The sequence below is a fragment of the Thamnophis elegans genome, chromosome 1 (genome assembly GCF_009769535.1).
Source record: "Thamnophis elegans isolate rThaEle1 chromosome 1, rThaEle1.pri, whole genome shotgun sequence".
NCBI classification, from domain to species: Eukaryota; Metazoa; Chordata; class Lepidosauria; order Squamata; family Colubridae; genus Thamnophis; species Thamnophis elegans.
Window position 1 is genome coordinate 132,219,322 of NC_045541.1, and position 18,644 is coordinate 132,237,965.

The 18,644-nt window shown below is 37.7% G+C and overlaps 1 protein-coding gene across 2 annotated transcripts in view; it reads left to right on the forward strand.

The window, feature by feature from the left end:
- Window positions 1-13,283, forward strand: part of ESRRB (estrogen related receptor beta) — a 106,132-nt gene extending 92,849 nt beyond the window's left edge. For both annotated transcript variants that reach the window (XM_032224558.1, XM_032224567.1), the window contains 3 exons: window positions 1,478-1,639; window positions 11,570-11,839; window positions 13,039-13,283. In XM_032224558.1, the coding sequence (XP_032080449.1) occupies window positions 1,478-1,639; window positions 11,570-11,839; window positions 13,039-13,283 (677 nt within the window). The remainder of the gene's footprint in view (window positions 1-1,477; window positions 1,640-11,569; window positions 11,840-13,038) is intronic.
- Window positions 13,284-18,644: the final 5,361 nt, after the last annotated feature.

Here is an 18,644-nt window from a genome sequence, read left to right on the forward strand (position 1 = left end):
TATGAAAAATGGAAAATACGTATATAAATATAAGGAAGACACTATTAGTCATCAATGTCTTTAAGTTAAGGGATAATCAAAATAACATAGTCCAGTATCATATAATCAGTTCAGTACTCAAAGTTTGCTAGCCGTTGCAAAACTTACAGTAGCTCACGGCACTTTCTAACAGCCAGCTTCCAAAACACTCAGATCAGATCAGCCCAGCATCTAACAGAGAGCTAACAGTCATTCTGGCTCCCTCTTATGGCCGATTGAGGAAACAGCAACCAATCACATTTTACAGTATGATTTAAAGAAACAGTTACAACATTGTTACATGATTTATATATTGCCAACCCAACCGTTAATTATATTCCTAACAATGCTGACACCAAATGGACATTTAGTTCGATGTTTTCACCTGTATGAGGCATACACTTTAATTATACTCCTTCTTCATCATCAATATGTTTCTTTTATTGCTTGTGAATTAATTATCTAGTACTACAGATTAACATATGTAGCTCTTTTCCTACAATAACTAGACCAGGATTTGGCAAATTATCTCCCTGCAAGGGAGATAATTTTGGTATGCCCCCAAAACTTTCTTTTTTCCACCCAGAACCTCCTCTGATTGTGATTGCTGAAAATCAGTGTGTACATAAACACAAGAAATTGTGAATAAGTGGTCTAAAATAAGCTTAATATAATTAAAGTAAACTTTTAAAAAACTGCCCATTTTTAAAATTTCAATCTATATATGTAAGATGATCCAAACCACTGTTGGGATCCCTTCCGACCTCCCAATTCTCTCCCTTCTCCCTTCCAAATTAATGCTATTCCTGACCGCCAAATGTTGCCCATCCCTAATTTAATGCGTCCTCTTAACAATTTCTTGGTTTATCTTGAAATTATATATGTACAGAAAATATACAGAAAAAAAGGCCCCCTTTGGGATGGCGGCATTGTCCTCATTAGAGAACATTAGAGAATCTATGTTGCTTCTGCAGTGTCTGTAATTAATAGACTCAACAAGATCAGAAGAGTTATGTTCTGTGTGCATGTAGTAACAGAATCAAATGCATTTCATGTAAAAATTGTTCATTTCAATATAAATCTATCAAGAGTTATCCTAAATTAAGATGGGTGGTTAAAACATTTTATAAGTAAATACATTAACGTGAGTAAAGATATGTGAGAATCAGGAAAGGGTCACAACTTGGTGGTAGGATATATAATTTGCCTGCTTAATTTTACAGGTTCAGCATGATTGTATTTCCATTTTAAAAGGGCGCAATATCAGGTGAAGAATTGACCAGTGAGCTGCTGGGTCAAGATAAAAAGTAGTATACTTCTAATACATTTCGAATAATGTATCCAAAACAAACAGAGGAAGAAAAAAAAAAGTGTTGCTCTCTCTTTTGTAAAGATTTTTTTTCCCCAGTTGCGGGAGTTCATCACAAGTATATTCTAATTTCTGATTTGGGATTTGCAGTGACTAAAATAGTCTCCCACTTGCTGGTGGCAGAGCCAGAGAAGATTTATGCTATGCCTGACCCTACCATGCCGGAAAGTGACATCAAAGCATTGACAACGCTCTGTGACTTGGCAGATAGAGAACTTGTTGTGATCATTGGCTGGGCAAAGCACATCCCAGGTAAGTAGGGAGAGCTAAGATGGACACAAAGTGGGGACAAAATTATTCATGTAGGGCAATTGTAAACTGTAACAGATCTTTGTCTGCTGAATGGCATAGGAGCAATTCACTCTTTTTAGCATGTCATGAATAACAAAATGTCTCTTTCTGTTGTTGCTTTCAATACATGGAAGGGGAAACATATATTTTGGACTAAAAAGGAAATCTATGAGTTCCATTTTCTAATGTCACCAGGATGAACAGGAAGTGGGAACCAAACTGTGCAAACATATCTACTTTGTTGTTACTGTGTTGTTTCTGTTTCCTGAGCAAATGCTCATAGGGGATACAGGGAAAATCTGCATTCTTTAACAGACAAAGGTTACAGGAGGACAATTTGTAGCTTCAATATCCTTTTTGCTTGTTATATGATTTCCAGCACAATTATTGATTTATTTGTGTAAATTAATGTATCCACAGCTCCTGGCGATTACACTATATATTTAGCTTTGACCTGAAAAACTGGAGTAGATAGAAAGAGGTCAGTTTTTAGATACTGCTTCTCAGCAAATCTTAATCCTGGTAGTGCTCTTCTTGAAGGAGACCTGTTCTGTTAGGGATTACACTGCTCACTAGTTGCACAATCTGCCAGGACCTGATTCAGCACAAACCGAGTTAGGCTACTGATTAAGGCAACTCAGCCTGAAGACCCAAGGGCTGAAGAGAATTAATATAGAGGATAATCATGGGCCAAAGCAGACTATGGCTTCTGTAAAGCTCACACCAATTATTTCATTTTGATATGGTGCTTCCTGCCTGAGAATTTCTGAGATCATTTTGTAGTTAACCAGACACTCTGTTGCTCAGATGGCGTTTTAGTTGCAGCAATACCACATTTTTTTAACTGCTGGGACATATACTGTGCATTGTATGTATCTACCTAAAATATGTGGAACATTTCCCAGATAATATATTCATTGTCTTTCTGGATACAAGGTGGACTGCTGTTATTTTTCTCTGGTCCACATTTGACTGCATCCTTCTCTAATATTTATTAAAGCAAAGTGCACCATTTTGTAAAATGCAGACCATTTTTTGGATGTTGGCATATTACTTAAACAATGTTTTCCTTGAAAAATTGAATCATTTCTGGATTTCATTTTGCATTTGGGGATAAAAATTCTGAACACATAATTCACTTGCTAGTTCTTTCTTATTGGCATAGGCAGAATAATGAAGATGGTTGTCTTAATTAGTGAAACTGAATTGGGAAACATGTGTATGGTCTTAAGAAACTATAGGTATGTTTGTCTAGTGGAAGATCTGATCCAAGTCTTTAAACAAACATCTACCAATTCAGTGCATCCTAACTGCCCCCATAGCATCTGGAGGAGCTAACAAAGTAGGAAAGTGTAGGGCTGGGAGAATGGAAGTGGTGAAACAAGCATCACAACAACATGATTCAAAACTGTGAGTGACATACTATGTCATGTGTCAGAACTCAAGTGCATAATAGTGACTTTTTTCTCATGACTTCACTGCATGTGTATCATCATTTTGATGTCATTGCAGTTTGCTGTAGGCATCCATATTTGTGTTGTGATATTTCTAACATGACATAATACAGTAAAGTACTTTATACAACGTTTACTTAAATTGTACTTTCATTAACCAAATTTATTAGTCTTACCTGATTTTTCAATTCAGTTATTTGCATTCCCTGTTAATAAATAATTATATATCCATCAATAATATTTAGTCGAAAGGAAGGGCTCAGCTACATGTAACACTATTTAACTGCACTCATGTGAGATTTTTTTAAATTTGACATAGTGAAACTTCCCTTTTGTTTGCCAGAACACTGAGACCTGTATGTGTTTAAAACACACACATTTTGAGTCTATATTAATTCCAAAAACCTGCCTCTGGAAGTTCCTTATTCTAGTGCAAACTCCCTGTAGTATCAAACTATGAAAGCAAAAAACTTAAACCCCCTTTTCTGAATATATAAAAATATCATATGTGTTTATGAGGTTTATCAAATATTATTCAGAATTACAGAATAACAAAGGTGGAAGAGACCTTGGGGGTCTTCTAGTCCAGCCCTATGCTCAAGGAGGAGACCCTATACTATTTCAAACCATCTCATCTTAAAAACCTCCAGTGATGGAGCATCCATAATTTTTGAAAGCAAAAAATCAGTTCTACTGATTAATTATTCCCGCCAACAGAAAATTTCTCCTTAATTCTATGTTGGCTCTCTCTTTGTTAAGCTTTTATTCATTACATCTTGTCCTGCTCTCAGGTGCTTTGGAGAATAGTTTGACTCCCTCCTATCTGTGACAGCCCCTCAAATACTGGAAGACTTCTTATTTCATCTCTAGTCCTTCTCTTCGTTAGACTAGACATTCTCGGATCCCGATATATATAGTGTATTGGATAGTGATCAAAATTAGATACAGTATTCCAAATGTGATCTCACTAGTGGAGTACAAAGCAGCACTATCACTTCTCATGATCTTGATATTATCCCTGTGTTGATGCCACTCGACCATTAGCTTTTTTGGTAGCTGCAGCAGCACACTTCTGGAGTACAAGGCCGTCAGAGGTGGGATTCAGCCAGTTCGCACCTATTCGGGAGAACCAGTTGTTAACTTTCTAAGCAATTTCAAGAACTAGTTGTTGGAAGAAATCTCATTTTGTTTTGTTTTTCCACTTTACAGGGCTAATCCTGTAAGGAAGGCAGGAAGGAAACATTCTGGTGTTGTTTCTAGCCTAATTTTTATTGCCCTGCTTACAGAAACTACCTCTCCGGTTAACCCTTATTACATTGTAGCAGCTAAAGCAAAGCGCCCATCGACGTGAGTGACATTGAGTTGGCCACGCCCACCCAGTCAGATGACCACCGAGCCCCGCCTATCCAGCTGGTCATTAGGGCAGAGAACCAGTTGTTAAATTATTTGAATCTCACCACTGAAGGCCGTGCTTTCACTTCTCATGATCTTAATACTATCCCTCTGTTAATGCATTAGCTTTTTTGGCAGCTGCAGCACACTGCTGGCTCATACTTAAGTGATTGTAGACTAGGACTCCTCTCACAATTATTGCTGTTGAACACCAGGTACCACCTATTCTATATCTGTGCGTTTGATTTTTCTTGCTTTATTTTTCTCACCACTGAACTGCATTTCATCCTTTTCAACTATTAATGACTGGAATGTTGCTTCCACTTCCATGATAGGTCTCTGCAAGAAGAAGAAATGTCTGTTGCGAGGTTGTGATGAGAGAGGCTCTCCCAAGGTGCCTATTTTGCTGTTACACTGGCTAAGAAGGTGAAAGACACACACAGGATGAAATATGACTAGTGCAATGACAGCAGATATGTCTATAGCAATCTCAGATGCTATAATTACATCTCTATTACAGCTGCTAATGGCCCTCCAGGATGACAGAAATTATAATAAATTAACAGATTATGAACTGCACTTGCTACAAATTATGCATTTTTCTTCCTTTGAAAACTCTGGCTTTCAAATGCTGAAAAGGAATGTAAGGTTATGACTTCATGAACTTAAATACTACAGCTTTAATTGAAGTGTTTTGACATTCATCTGGGGGTCCTTCCAAGAGAAGGAGCTCCGGTCCAAAAAAATAGCAATATAGCAATAGCAGTAGACTTATATACCGCTTCATAGGGCTTTCAGCCCTCTCTAAGCGGTTTACAGAGAGTCAGCATATTGCCCCCAACAATCTGGGTCCTCATTTTACCCACCTCGGAAGGATGGAAGGCTGAGTCAACCTTGAGCCGGTGGGATTTGAACCGCTGAACTGCTGATCTAGCAGTAGCCTGCAGTGCTGCATTTAACCACTGCGCCACCTCGGCTAAAGCTGCTAGACATTAAAAGCTGCTAGAAAAAAAAACATTTAACCTTGGTCAAATAAGCCAACCTTACAAATCTTTTTACTTTTAAAAGTGCTAATGTCATTCCTTTAAGTAACATTCCAGAAGTTTATTTCCAAATAATGAAGTTATTATTTAAGTTCTTAAACCTATATGAAACGGAGGATTAAAGGGCACCAGTATAAGAAAAGTTGTCCTTCTGTAGATTCTTAATATCCAAAAATACAAGCCATTTCCTGTGAAAAAGATTGAGAAAAGAAATGGTCCAACTTGGTGTGTCTTTGAAGATTTTGAACCACAGCTTGGGCAAAACTGATTTTCCTGGCTCCCGTTTTGAACTCTCTATCTGATTCTTGTCTTTCATTTCAAATAGTTTCATGAGATACCTTTATGATTTTTACAAACCAATCTTAGTATACACAGATATCTACTATTTGGTTCTATCTTACATCTTACTGGTGACATTCTGTCACTGAATATGAAACCCTATCAGGTGTCTTGTCTAAGACTTATTAATAGAACAAATGTTTCTATCATTTTTAAATGATACCAATTTGATTATCCATGCATGAAATCTTTCTCATCATCTTTTCTTTTATATGTCCTGAACTTTAAGCTAATGATTCACCTACAATCTTCTTTTTAAAACATAATAAATTAGTCAACTGAATCTTTCTTTCTAATAAAATGTTCTAATTTAGAATGATAAACTTTTAAAAAATGAAGCCCTCAAGTCAAACTTGATTCTTGGTGACTACATCTATGCATTTTCTTGGCTGTGGCATGGAAGTAGTTGGCCATTGTACAATACCTTTTTTTCTTGTTTTAACTTCCCAATCCAATCTACAAACCTGGAATTTCCTGGCAGTTCTCCATCTGAATATTGTACTAAGGCTGAAGTTCTTTAGTTTCTAATCTGCCAAAATATTTTTTTAAATTTTCAGGTTGAATATATGAGCTGATTTAAAGCATAAAATGATTGCATTTCCAAATGGATTTGGAAAGATATAAAGATTGGTTGGAAATTTGAAATATTTTTGTTTATGGGCAAAAGCACACTTTTTATGCATCATTTTTAAAGTCCAAATCAGTTCAGTTTTCCAAATAAATTCAAAAATTAACATATGAGTGGATTGATTTTTTCAAAAACAAAAGTCCAAATCATGTTGGTTCAACTTTACAAATCAATTTATTAATTTGAATCAGATCAACCCTGATTTGCATTCTTGAACATGAATTGTAGCAAAGATTCATATACAGTAAACTCTTAATTCTCCAGGCCTCCATTAAGCATACTCTTGATGCAATAGCAAAAAAAATACTACAGTAGACAACAGGTGTTGCTTCTGAAGAACTGGACAATTTACATAATGTAAGTCATTTGTGTCAATTAATGACATTTTTGTAATTATGAAAATCACACGTTTACATCATCTAAATCACTCTTCCTGATACAAATATACAAATGTCAATTCTGTAATTATGTCAATGATTACAAATTTGGATTTAACAGACATTTGCATTTAATGGACATTTATTTCCCCTTAAGCAACCTATTAAGTCAAGATTTTATAAAATGCAACATTGGACATTTGTTTTCAGTTTCTTTTCTTATATTTAATTATGGGAATTAAACAATGTTTCCTCTTCAAATGGGAAATGAAATCACTACAGTGGAGTCTCAGAAAAAATGCAATGCATTACAAATTTATTCTTCATTCAATGTTGTATCAAAATAAAATGATCAGAAATACTTACTAGTATTTAAAAATACTAAAATGCAACAATAAAAATGAAATAAAGCAGTGCCAATAGAACTTTCATTAAAATGTGGGGAAAGGAATGCAGACCGAACAAATAAAAATCATTCCTCCACAATAAACTTTCAATGAAGGCCTGCATGAAGGAATCAGTTTTCAACAGAAGTCTAATAGGCACCTGTTGACTTTGAGAGTCAATCAAGAGCACCAGAGAAGTAGAAATTATGAATGCCATGTTTGATCAGTGAGGAATAAACACTTATTTCTTCTTATTGTTAACTAAGGAAAGAAAAGTGACATCAGATGCTCATGTAAAATATTTAATAATATTAGTTGAGGTGACAAGATTGTGTAAATATAAATGCTAGATGACAGAACTGAACCTGAAAAATAAGTTTTAACCATCCACTCTAGTTAGAACTGGAGAATCCTGCAGCCAAAATCTGAATTGTATGTACTGTTAAATAAAGCAATGTTGAGACAATTCATCAAGGGTTGTCACACAAATGAGTGAAAAACAAGCTAGACTGTCTGATGAATATCTTAATACAAGCTCCAAGCACAAAGTGCACAGTTAAAATGTTTAACTGTACCTGTCAAAATGAGAACAGAACCTGAATTAAAAAACTGATATATTGTCATCCTTACCTGATTGAAGACCTTTCTATATGGTTGGCACCAAATATTTCATTTTAGATTTCCTCTTCAGATTTTGAGTTCTTTGCTGACTCAGAGTAGATTTAATGTCTTTAATGCGTTAAGATGGTGAGCAATCTTCATGTCTTAATTGTACTGTTGAAATTAGATCTCCTTCTGAAGCACGGACATTAAAATAATCTCTGTACTTTGTATATTTGTATCCAATAAATGTAAAGCTTTAGGAACATTATTTTGTTACTAGGTGAATTTTATTAATAAGTAAATGAGCTTGTCGATCAGAAAGGTTGGCAGTTTGGTGGTTTGAATCCCTAGCGCCACATAATGGAGTGAGCTCCTGTTACTCGTCTCAGCTTCTCCCAGCCTAGCAGTTTGAAAGCATGTAAAAATATAGAAAAATAGGGATCATTTGGGGGGGAAGGTAACAGTGTTCCACGCGCCTTCGGTGTTATGCCATGCCAGCCACATGACCACAAGATGTCTTTGGACAGTGCTGGTTCTTTGGTTTTGAAATGGAGATGAGCACTGCCCCCTAGAGTCAGGAACAACTTGCACATATGTGCAAGGGGAACCTTTACCTTAAAGGTAGTGTAACTGTCAAAAAACTTCTTTACTCAGCCATGACTGATTGTTTGGTGGTTGTTGCTCAGGCATAGAGGACAGAGCAAAAGTCTGTGGTCACCAGGGTACAGCAGCCCAGTTCTGTCAAGTCGAGCATCTTTCCACATTTGCCAAACAAAGATCAAATTTGTATTTCATCTCCAGAGTGCCCCAGATTCCTCTTCAGCTGTCCTCTAATTTCTTCTTGCCCTCTTCTCCAGTGCTTTATTGATCCATACCTCTTACCCGTCAGACTTCATACACGCACATACAACATGTGACAGCTGATTGGTATCTGTTAATTAATGTGGCTTGCGGCCTCTTTTCTATTCAGTGGCCCGATAAGGGAAATTGGATGTCTAAGGACTGCTATGCCATTATCACCCCTTACCTCCTTTGGCAACACAAATACAAAACAGGGTATAGTGATAAATAAATGCCACTGACCCATCCCTCTGCCCTCTCTTCCTTTAGCGAAGATAGCCGAGATAGAAAAATAGAACTCCTGACCAGTCAATATAGCAATCACTGGCTCTTTTGTTAATTGCCAGGTTGATAGCAAGAGGAATCAAAACATCCTGGCCCCCTTGGTCCAAGTGCAGGAAGGCACGCACAACTGCATGAGCTGAGGGGATTTTGGGGGGAATAAAGGCTTCTGGATAAGGATATATCACAGTTAGTGAGACATGCACATCAGTAAGTCATAAGAAAGAACTCCAGGCTAACAGTGAAAGCAGATAGACTAAAATAAGAAGAGGAGAATAATCTCATAAGACACATGGAAAAAAAATAGGTCAAACTGTTCATACTTTTTAAATTTTTATATACAATTTGGTACCAAGTAATGAAATTGAAGTATTCTCTATAGAAGAAACATGTATGTTTTTTATTTAACCAAATCTTCACACAATACATCCAAGTTTTGAACTTTTAGTACATTCTTCCCCAAATCGGTACCTTCAGAAGTGTTAGGAGATACAATTCTAATATTCTGAAAGGCACAAATTTGGAGATGGTATTTTAATATATTGTGAGGTACATGGCTGTAATATTGGGGCGTGGCTGCAGTTGCCAATAATGTTTGTATCTTCTGTTTTCCTATCACTAGCAAGGAGGGAAAAATTTTATACAAGGACTCTTGCCTATTCTCAATCATTTTGAAAGAGTATCCCACAAGCAAACATATTCATATTGCAAGAATGAAAATAGTATGACACTCTCTTGAGTATCATTATAATTGTAATGTCATTTTATCTCAGAATGCAATCATTACTGACACTGGTGTAAATTTCTTAACACTTTTAATTTTAAATTGCAATATTGAGAGATAAGTTTATTTTTACACTTCCTTGTGCTTTATACTACAAAATCTTCCTGCTTCCTCTCCCACACTTGCTAGAATGCCCAGCTTTGTGTTTTCATTGACAGAATAGTTCCTTTTCCAGCTTTGGTTTTTCGCAGATCTGCAGTTGGAAAGCAGATGAGAGTTTTATTTGTGATCACATTTGTTCTCACCCATTAGACTTAACTGGTTCTGATGGACTTAGTTACAGGTTGTTACTTTTTGTTTGTGTTTTACCTTTTTACTTTGACAGTTAATTCAGTGTGCCTGTCTTTAGGACAGTTATTTTTCCCCTTGGCCTGAAAATACAGTTACAGCATTTGGGATTCCGTAGTGATTTAATGTTTGTTTATTTATTTTAAACATTTATACAGCTGCCCATTTTTCAGCCAACTTTGGGTGGCTTCCAATCAAATCATGTTTGATTTCTTAAAGTTAGATGTTGCTGCTTTGATGAAGCGGCTTACAAAGATATTTTACCAGATAAGGTGAGAACATATATCTTCCAACACTCTCCTTCTATGAGTAAAATTTCACTTCTTTATTAAGGAGGAGAAATAATGCATGGTTCAGTGATGGCTAATATTAAGTTCCTGCTTTTTTGAGTCATGGTCAAACTTTTCTCCATTTGTACATTCTGTATAATAACCTGTACAAAAGATTAGGCTTTGATCATGCTCTTACAATTACCATTTCCCCCCTTTTTAACCCTCCTTGCCCCCTCCAAACTTTGATACTGCTTTAATAACAAGTAGATTTGAACTAGTGTTTTGTATGATAACATAACTGACTGGTTTCAAAGGGGTGCATTTAAGTACAGTGCATCAGCCTTCTCTTTCTCTCATTTTTTATGTTAACACAGCAATGACTAGACCGGAACAAAACGTCCCAGAAAAGGCATATTACAAGGCACTCTGGCAAGACTGAAGCACCAGCTCTTGAAATATATAAGCAGTTACATTCTCCATAGGGATTAGTGCAGCAGATTTGAAAGCTTTTCTCGTTGTCTTTAGTTGCACAGTTCCACCACTTCAATTTGCTGTTCATTCAGATGAAAGTCGGGGCTTTGTATGCACATGTATGGAGAGTCATCTAGAAGGGACTTCTAGCAAAGGCAGCTGCTCCAACACTTCAGGAATGGTATTTGGTGAAGCATCTTTTGGGAATGCTTTGCCCAGCCCTAGGAATAAATGTTCAGATAAATAGGAAGCCGCTTTCTCTTTTGAAAATTGGAATAGGCCTCTGTCTTATTAAAATTCATCTATAGGACTGGCTCAGTCAGTCCTATCAGGGACGCGGTGGCTCAGTGGCTAAGATGCTGAGCTTGTCAATCAGAAGGTTGGCAGTTCGAATCCCTAGCACCATGTAACGGAGTGAGCTCCCATTACTTGTCCCAGCTTCTGCCAATCTAGCAGTTCGAAAGCATGTAAAAATGCAAGTAGAAAAATAGGGACCACCTTTGGGGGAAAGGTAACAGCATTCCGTGTGCCGTTAGTGTTTAGTCATGCCGCCAAATGACCACGGAGACGTCTTCGGACAGTGGCATTAGTTTTGGGTTTCATTTCTTATGTCAAAACAAAAAAGCCCCAACAACCATAAACTGAATTGCTTCTGCCAGCTTTCTAGGAAGCAGCATCCCGATGCCTTTACTTGGTCAATATTCTTAATCTGCTGTTCCTTTGCCTTGCCAGGATTTTCTAACCTTTCTCTGGGAGACCAGATGAGCTTACTGCAGAGTGCCTGGATGGAAATCCTCATTCTGGGTATTGTGTATCGCTCATTACCATATGAGGATAAACTGGTCTATGCTGAAGATTACATCATGGATGAGGAACATTCACGTTTGACGGGGCTCCTGGAGCTCTATTTGGCCATCCTGCAGCTGGTGCGGAGGTACAAAAAGCTGAAGGTGGAGAAGGAAGAGTTTGTCACTCTGAAGGCCCTGGCTCTCGCCAACTCAGGTAAAGTCATGCACAAAAGGATCCGCAGCTGGGAATGTGGGCTGGTGGTTTTTTGTTGTTGTTGTAAGAATAAAAAATGGTACCTGTGCTTTGAAAGGAGGAACAAGCCCATTGTTACAACTTGGGAAGAAATTGCCCTCCATCTGAATTCAGGCCAATAGTTCCCCATCTCCTGACATCTATAAGGGGAAAAAAATCATAGTTATTGATTTTGTAATTAACAGTTCGTCAGAGCTGTATTGATAATAGTTCAGCATTGGCTTGCTGGAAATAAATCCCATAATATTGGCTCATTTTTATAATCCCTTATCAAAGTTAGGTCCTCTGTGCACTTGAGAAAACAAGGGTAGGAAGCTTGATGAGTCTACAACCACTGCTTTGAGTCTGTTTTGATCAGACTCCACCTCTTTATCTGGGTCCTATGGAAAAATAGGAGACAATGTCTGAACTATAAAGTAAATATAGCTTTTTATTTTTAATGTCAAATAAAAGTTTTGGCTGATTTTGACTCTCCCTGATTTGGTAGTCATATAAATTTAAAATATTATTAGTGTTTTTGTTGCTTTTGTTTTGTTGCCTTTCTTTTTTGCTACATGTTACCAATTCACATAATTGCACCAAGAGCTTTGAACATAATGCAGTGAAGATTCTTCCAATTCACATATCGGTAGACAAATTAGAAAGCAGAAATATAGACAAACAAACTGATGTCTGATTAGCAAAAAGCAGGCAAACCCATCTAATGTTTCAATGCTTCTTAAATTAGTTTTCAGTATTTTCAAGTTGATCTAGAAGAAGTCTCTTGAGAATGTAGAATGTTAGTGTAACTCATAATTAGATCAGTCTTTGAGCTTATGATACAGTATAAAGCTCCAAGTCCTGAAGTTGTTGTTCATTTTGAAATCAAAAAGGTTAAATGTAAGAAGAGAGGATTGTATATTTCAGGTATATCAAAAATCATATTCTAATAACTTTGCTACATAATTTAATGCAAAAATAGATTGACTTAGTGGTATGTCTGTTTCTTCCAACATACTTTTTGTATAGATTCTCAAGTAGGATACACCTTCCAGAAACTATTCCTCTTAGTTCTTCAGATAGCTCCTTTCTACCATGAAACACTGTGTTCTGAGATTAAATATATTCCCTGCCCATTTATCTAGACTGATTCCCTCCTTAATTTCGCTTTTCCTCTAAAGATTCAATGCACATAGAGGACATGGAGGCAGTGCAGAAACTGCAAGATCTTCTCCACGAAGCCCTTCAGGACTACGAGCTGGGTCAACGTCACGAGGAACCCCGACGTGCAGGAAAGCTGCTGCTGACCCTGCCTCTCCTGCGGCAAACAGCTGCCAAAGCTGTGCAGCACTTCTACAGCATCAAACTTCAAGGCAAAGTCCCCATGCACAAACTCTTCCTTGAGATGCTCGAGGCCAAGGTCTGACGTGGCCAGCCCCACCTGGAGAGCCCAGGACACAAACTGGAAAGAGAAGCAGTCGTGGAGGAAACCAAAAATGGCAGCTGGCTTTTATTTTCAATCATTTACTGTGGAGGAATTATTTAACGCTCATCTGGCAGCCTGCCATCCGAAGATTATCATGTACAGAGATGGAAACTCTTTTAATCAAGTTTTTTTTTTAATTTGTGGGAAATTCGCAACTAAGCTCTTGCACTTGCAGAGGGAACCAAGGAAAATTTGGAGTCCTTGAGCAGTGACGCTCATTGCACTATCTAGGGCAGCTGATTCCTAGCTTTTTCCACCTAATGAAAGGATGTGGAGATCTGAAGCAGGAAATGGTGGGGTAAAAAAAAATACAGCATTTATAGCATGGTGGTATGAGAGGATTTGTTTTTTTAAAAATGTGGGCATCAGTAGACCTGGCACTTGATACGGTATGTCAAGGCACAGGCCTGTGTGCCAGTTGCTTCTTTGGAAAGGAGCACCTTCAGTCCAAATTCAAGTTATTTGTAATGTGTACATAGAGGCCTATTTCCTACTGGGAAGAGCTGGTGTGACTGTGTAAGATATTCTGTGATCTTGAGCATCTGGCTTTTCCTATTCTTGTGCAATCAGAACATTCTCAGTGGTAGTTGCTACACAAGCTGGAGATACGGTACATTCTGGGGAGAGGAGGGTCTTATATTTACAGAGGATGCAGAGAGAATAAGTCCAGACCCTGTCTTATCCCCCCCCCCCAAAAAAATATTCCAGCACAATTCCTTTCTTCTCCTACATGTGATGTTCTTTTAAAAACCTCTACTCTCCTTCTTTCTTCAGCACCCGGCATGAATCTCAAGACTCAGACTTCCCACATCAAGCCAAATTTTTCAGCTCTTTCAGCAAATCCTGATATTAGATAGACCCTTTCATGGATCAGGAAAAAAATATCTCAAACCTTAATATGGACTCATGTTCCATATTAAGGGAATTATATCAAATTCCTTAAGGGAGATGTTTAATACTTATTCTTTTATTCTTTAGCCGTTTTTTTGAATCCAATCTAAATAGCTGAGTGTAGGGAAATAAATTATTTTCCGGCTAAGCCAAAGTCAGCAGCATATGGGGATGGCTTCTATCTCTCCTCCTTTCCACCACAATCCCACTTCCTAGGAAACTGCCATGGGGAGGACAGATAGCTCTTGCCAGAGTCTTGGTCAAAGATAGAAAGGCAGAAGTTGTCGAGCCTCAACTTTACCTTAGTTGCAACTTTACCTTAGTTGCTAACTTTTACATATGTTGTTTGAGGGAAAGAAGCAGGAGCCATGGAATCAGAGAGTAAGATGTTTATTGCGAGATGACAAGCGATTCAAAACGTCCCTGCAACTGTCAGGTAAAGCAACTGTCAAATGACCAGCCAATCAGAGAGCTGGTAACAGGGAACATTTGCATATATAACACTAACTCTCAGCTCTCATGAATGCCAGGTTAAAACCTGCTGGTATGTTTTCCCTCACCAGGAGGAAGATGGCAGAAGTAGAGCCTCAGGGTCATCAAAAATTGTCTTCCAAGTTGACCTGGGTCCAGATTATCCCTTTGGGAGATTAGTTGAATTTCATCAAATCACCCCCTGGAGCCAAAAGCACAGCTAAATCTTTTCTCCTAATTTGTAATATTTTAACAGAAGGCGATGGTATTTGGGTTTGTGTTTTCAGACACTTTTTGAGTTCCAGCAATTAATTACACTCAAAGAGCCAAGGTAACAAAACAAATGAAGTTGGTTTAGAAAAGGAGTTGCCAAACACACACACACACAAACTACCATATACACATTCCAAAACCCCAATAAAAGCAATAAAAGACATAAGGGTCATAAGGGCAGCGCCTATTGCCAAGTGGATGTTATGCATTTGCTTCCCATCTCCTCTTCATAGATAATGAGAAAAGAGGCTTTAATCTTTGTATTTTTAATTGATCTCTGGTATCTTGAGATTATAGTCCAAAGGATTTTTTTTAAAAAAAAAAGATAAAGAGGGGGAAACAAGAAAACACCAAGCTGTGCAAAATGTTCTTCATAAACGAAGTACTGCTATGCTACCCACTGGCAACTATTTGAGGCCAAAGTCCATTAAAATAGTAGAGTCTTGTTATATTGTCCTGGCCATTTTGTTTGGGGAAGTGTAAACCTCACTTCTAGAGGACTGGCAAAGGATGTGCTGATTCATTTTTACTCTTCAAAGTTTGAAATTTCGTTCCTCTCTTCACATAGGGTGGAAGGAGGCAGAAGATCTTTCCACATAATTCCAGTGCATTCCCTTACTACTTATATTGTCCTAATAACAGTTTTTCTCCAAGACAGTAATCATTGGTTGAAGAAAAAAACAGGCTACCTGTCCCCCATATAGAAGTTCCCAGGTATATCCTTTGGTGTCTCTGTTTGCAGATGTGAAAATCCACTGAAGGAGATTTTTGAGAGCCACTGCCGAAGATTAGATGCTGGGTCACTGGAACAATAGTCTGATTTCATAAGATTGTTACTTTGTTCATGACATAATGTTACAGGCATGGTTTAAATTTCAATTGGAAGGTACCTTTCAAAGTCATGTCCAAGAAGTATTCTTCCTTGTCACTTAGAGAAAATAATAATAATAATAAATTCAAACAGGAGGGAGGAAGATCAATGCAGAAACTATTATTTCTTGTTCCTGCACTGATGAAACTATGATTTGCTTCAAAAAATTTTAAGCCACAATTTCCTTCATCATTGTATCTTGAGTAAGTCTGAGTTTGAATCATATGGCATTTTAGGGCAAAACCAATCAATTAACCAGTGGAACAACTTACCTCCAGAAGTTATGAATTCTCCAACATTGCAAATTTTTAAGAAGAGATTGGATAATCATTTGTCTGAAATGGTATAGGGTTTCCTGCCTGAACAAGGGGTTGGATTAGAAGACCTCCAAGGTCCCTTTCAACTCTGTTATTCTAATTCTAAATTCAGATGACAAGTCACATTATGATTCAGTACAATGTGTGAACCTATTTTTTCACTCTACATAACCTGCAGTCATTTGTAAGCTAAAATAAAATATCTTCATCTTAAATTTAACTCCTAGTGACTTGACGGATGCATTCTCCATAGGTTTCTTAGTAGTAATATGGAAGTGGCTTTTTTTTGGCTTCCAGTCTAACCTACATTTCTGGGATTTGCTGGGAATCTGATATCCAATTACTTATCACATTTGATCTTAAATCACTTTTGAGATCAGTTAAGATCACCTAGCCCTGCAAGTGATTAGAGCCATCCTACCCAGATCCACAGTTTCCAGCATTCAATTGTCAGTAACAGCAGAATCTCTTACTCTTGAGGTGGAAGAAAACTGGGCCCATATCTTTGAGCTATCTAGAATATATTCTACTGATGTACAATATGTTTTAGAAGAGATGTAGATCCTATTTCTCTGCTATTCACCGGGCCCTTTTAGGATTATTAAAGCCCACAGCTGCAACACTCTGTACTAAATAGACCATATAATATTCAATGAACTTAAGATAACAAGAAAAAGAAAAGCATTTTCCTTCATATTTGTAGGTGATCCAGTCTGCTTTATATAGGGTATAAGGGGGCTTTTGCATCACATTTTGGTTTAGCATGATCAGTCATGTCCCAAAGGAAGACTACAATAATTTGCCACAGCAGTGATTTATGGAGGGCTGAATATCTTCAACCAGCAATAGAGAACAGGCAATCCCATACGGAAGTGTATTTGTGAATGTGCAAAGATATATTTTGTTCTTTACAGCAGTTTAAGCCATCTTGCATATACAATGGTTCAGTGTGAGGAAAGTCTCTTAAGTACAAGAATGGTTTGTTATCAATTATCTGCAAGTACAATTATAGCTTCCATGGAGTAGGCAATTCTGAAATCTTATCCAAATGCTAATCCAGGATTAGATTAGAACAAGGCATGCAGGTAAGTGCCCTCATTAGGATATAGTGATGATGCTAGCAAAACTCTGCACCTTCCCAAAGAGGTGTATCATTCTTCTTCTGAGCCTACACCCAAATCCTGTGATGTACTCTCTTCCTTCCAAAGCTTTGCGTCTTTATACACTGACAATAGTTGTCTGTGAAACATAACCTTTTCTGTGAGCCCAGAAGGCAACAGATGCTGCTCTTATTTTACATTCCTCTCTGGAAACAGAGACCTCTGGCCTTGAATGGGAAGGGGGGGAAATTACTTCCTTGGTTTGATGGATATCAATTCGGATCACCCATTCCACTTGTATCTGAGAAATAATGGGCATTACTTTGGAGTGGAGTGTAAAGGAACTTCAAACCCCCAGCCAAACAATACTGTTTATGCCAAATAGGGGTTATTGTATTGTTCTTCATAACTAGATGCCCATTCTGAAACTGTTACAACTGTATTTTGAAATCAAGCTAAAACAACTCTAAAAGAAAAGGGGAAAGGGGAGGAAGATTATAAACAAAGACTGAAGAATGTAAGTGGTTGAATTTTTTACATGTTCAAGCTGAGTTTCCAACTTGTAGCCATTCTTTGATGAATGTGGCCCAAACCAGCCTCAGCTCCTATAGCTTGATGCTTAAGAGACACCCTCCTCAAAACAAATGGGAAGCTTGTGCAAATTTAACCAAGGTGTCACAGTTCAGAAGCAAAATCAACAATATCTCCTCAATTACTATTCTCTTTGGGGGGGAGAGAAAAGGCCCTGTTTAAATTTAAAAAATGTATTCTTGTGCTGCAGATAATTTCAAACAAACTGAGAAATAAAACAATGTACAAAGAAAACTGGCTGAAATGGCATTTATTGCATATTCTGAAGCATCTAGCACAGAGGTGGGATTCACTTACCTTCCCCATCAGTTCGCAAATGTGAGTTTGCGTGCTTCGCTCACATGCACCTTGTCTGCACATGAGCAGTGCTTGCACATTACATCTGGATGGGTGGGTGGAGCCTCCCGCAGCTGCCACTACCAGTTCGCCCAAACTGGAGCGAACTGGCTGAATACCACCTCTGATCTAGCATCATCACACACATGGCATTGGAACCCTTGCCTTACCTTGTACTCTTTCTCTTTTATTAAAAACTAAACACCTAAATTAATGCCACAAGCATACATGTAAATTAGTCCAGCTGACAGCAGTTTGGTTATACCAACCTCTGCTCACATTTATATAGTCCAAGTTTGCTTCCACATTAATTGTTTTCTTTGCATTCTCACTTTCCAAGGACCATCTGGATTTTAATCTTATCCATCCCATAGTTTGTTCCATTTGCAAGTCGGCCCCAAGGATAAATGCAATCCTCTTTCATCCCCCTTTGTTTCCAGTATCTGCCCAC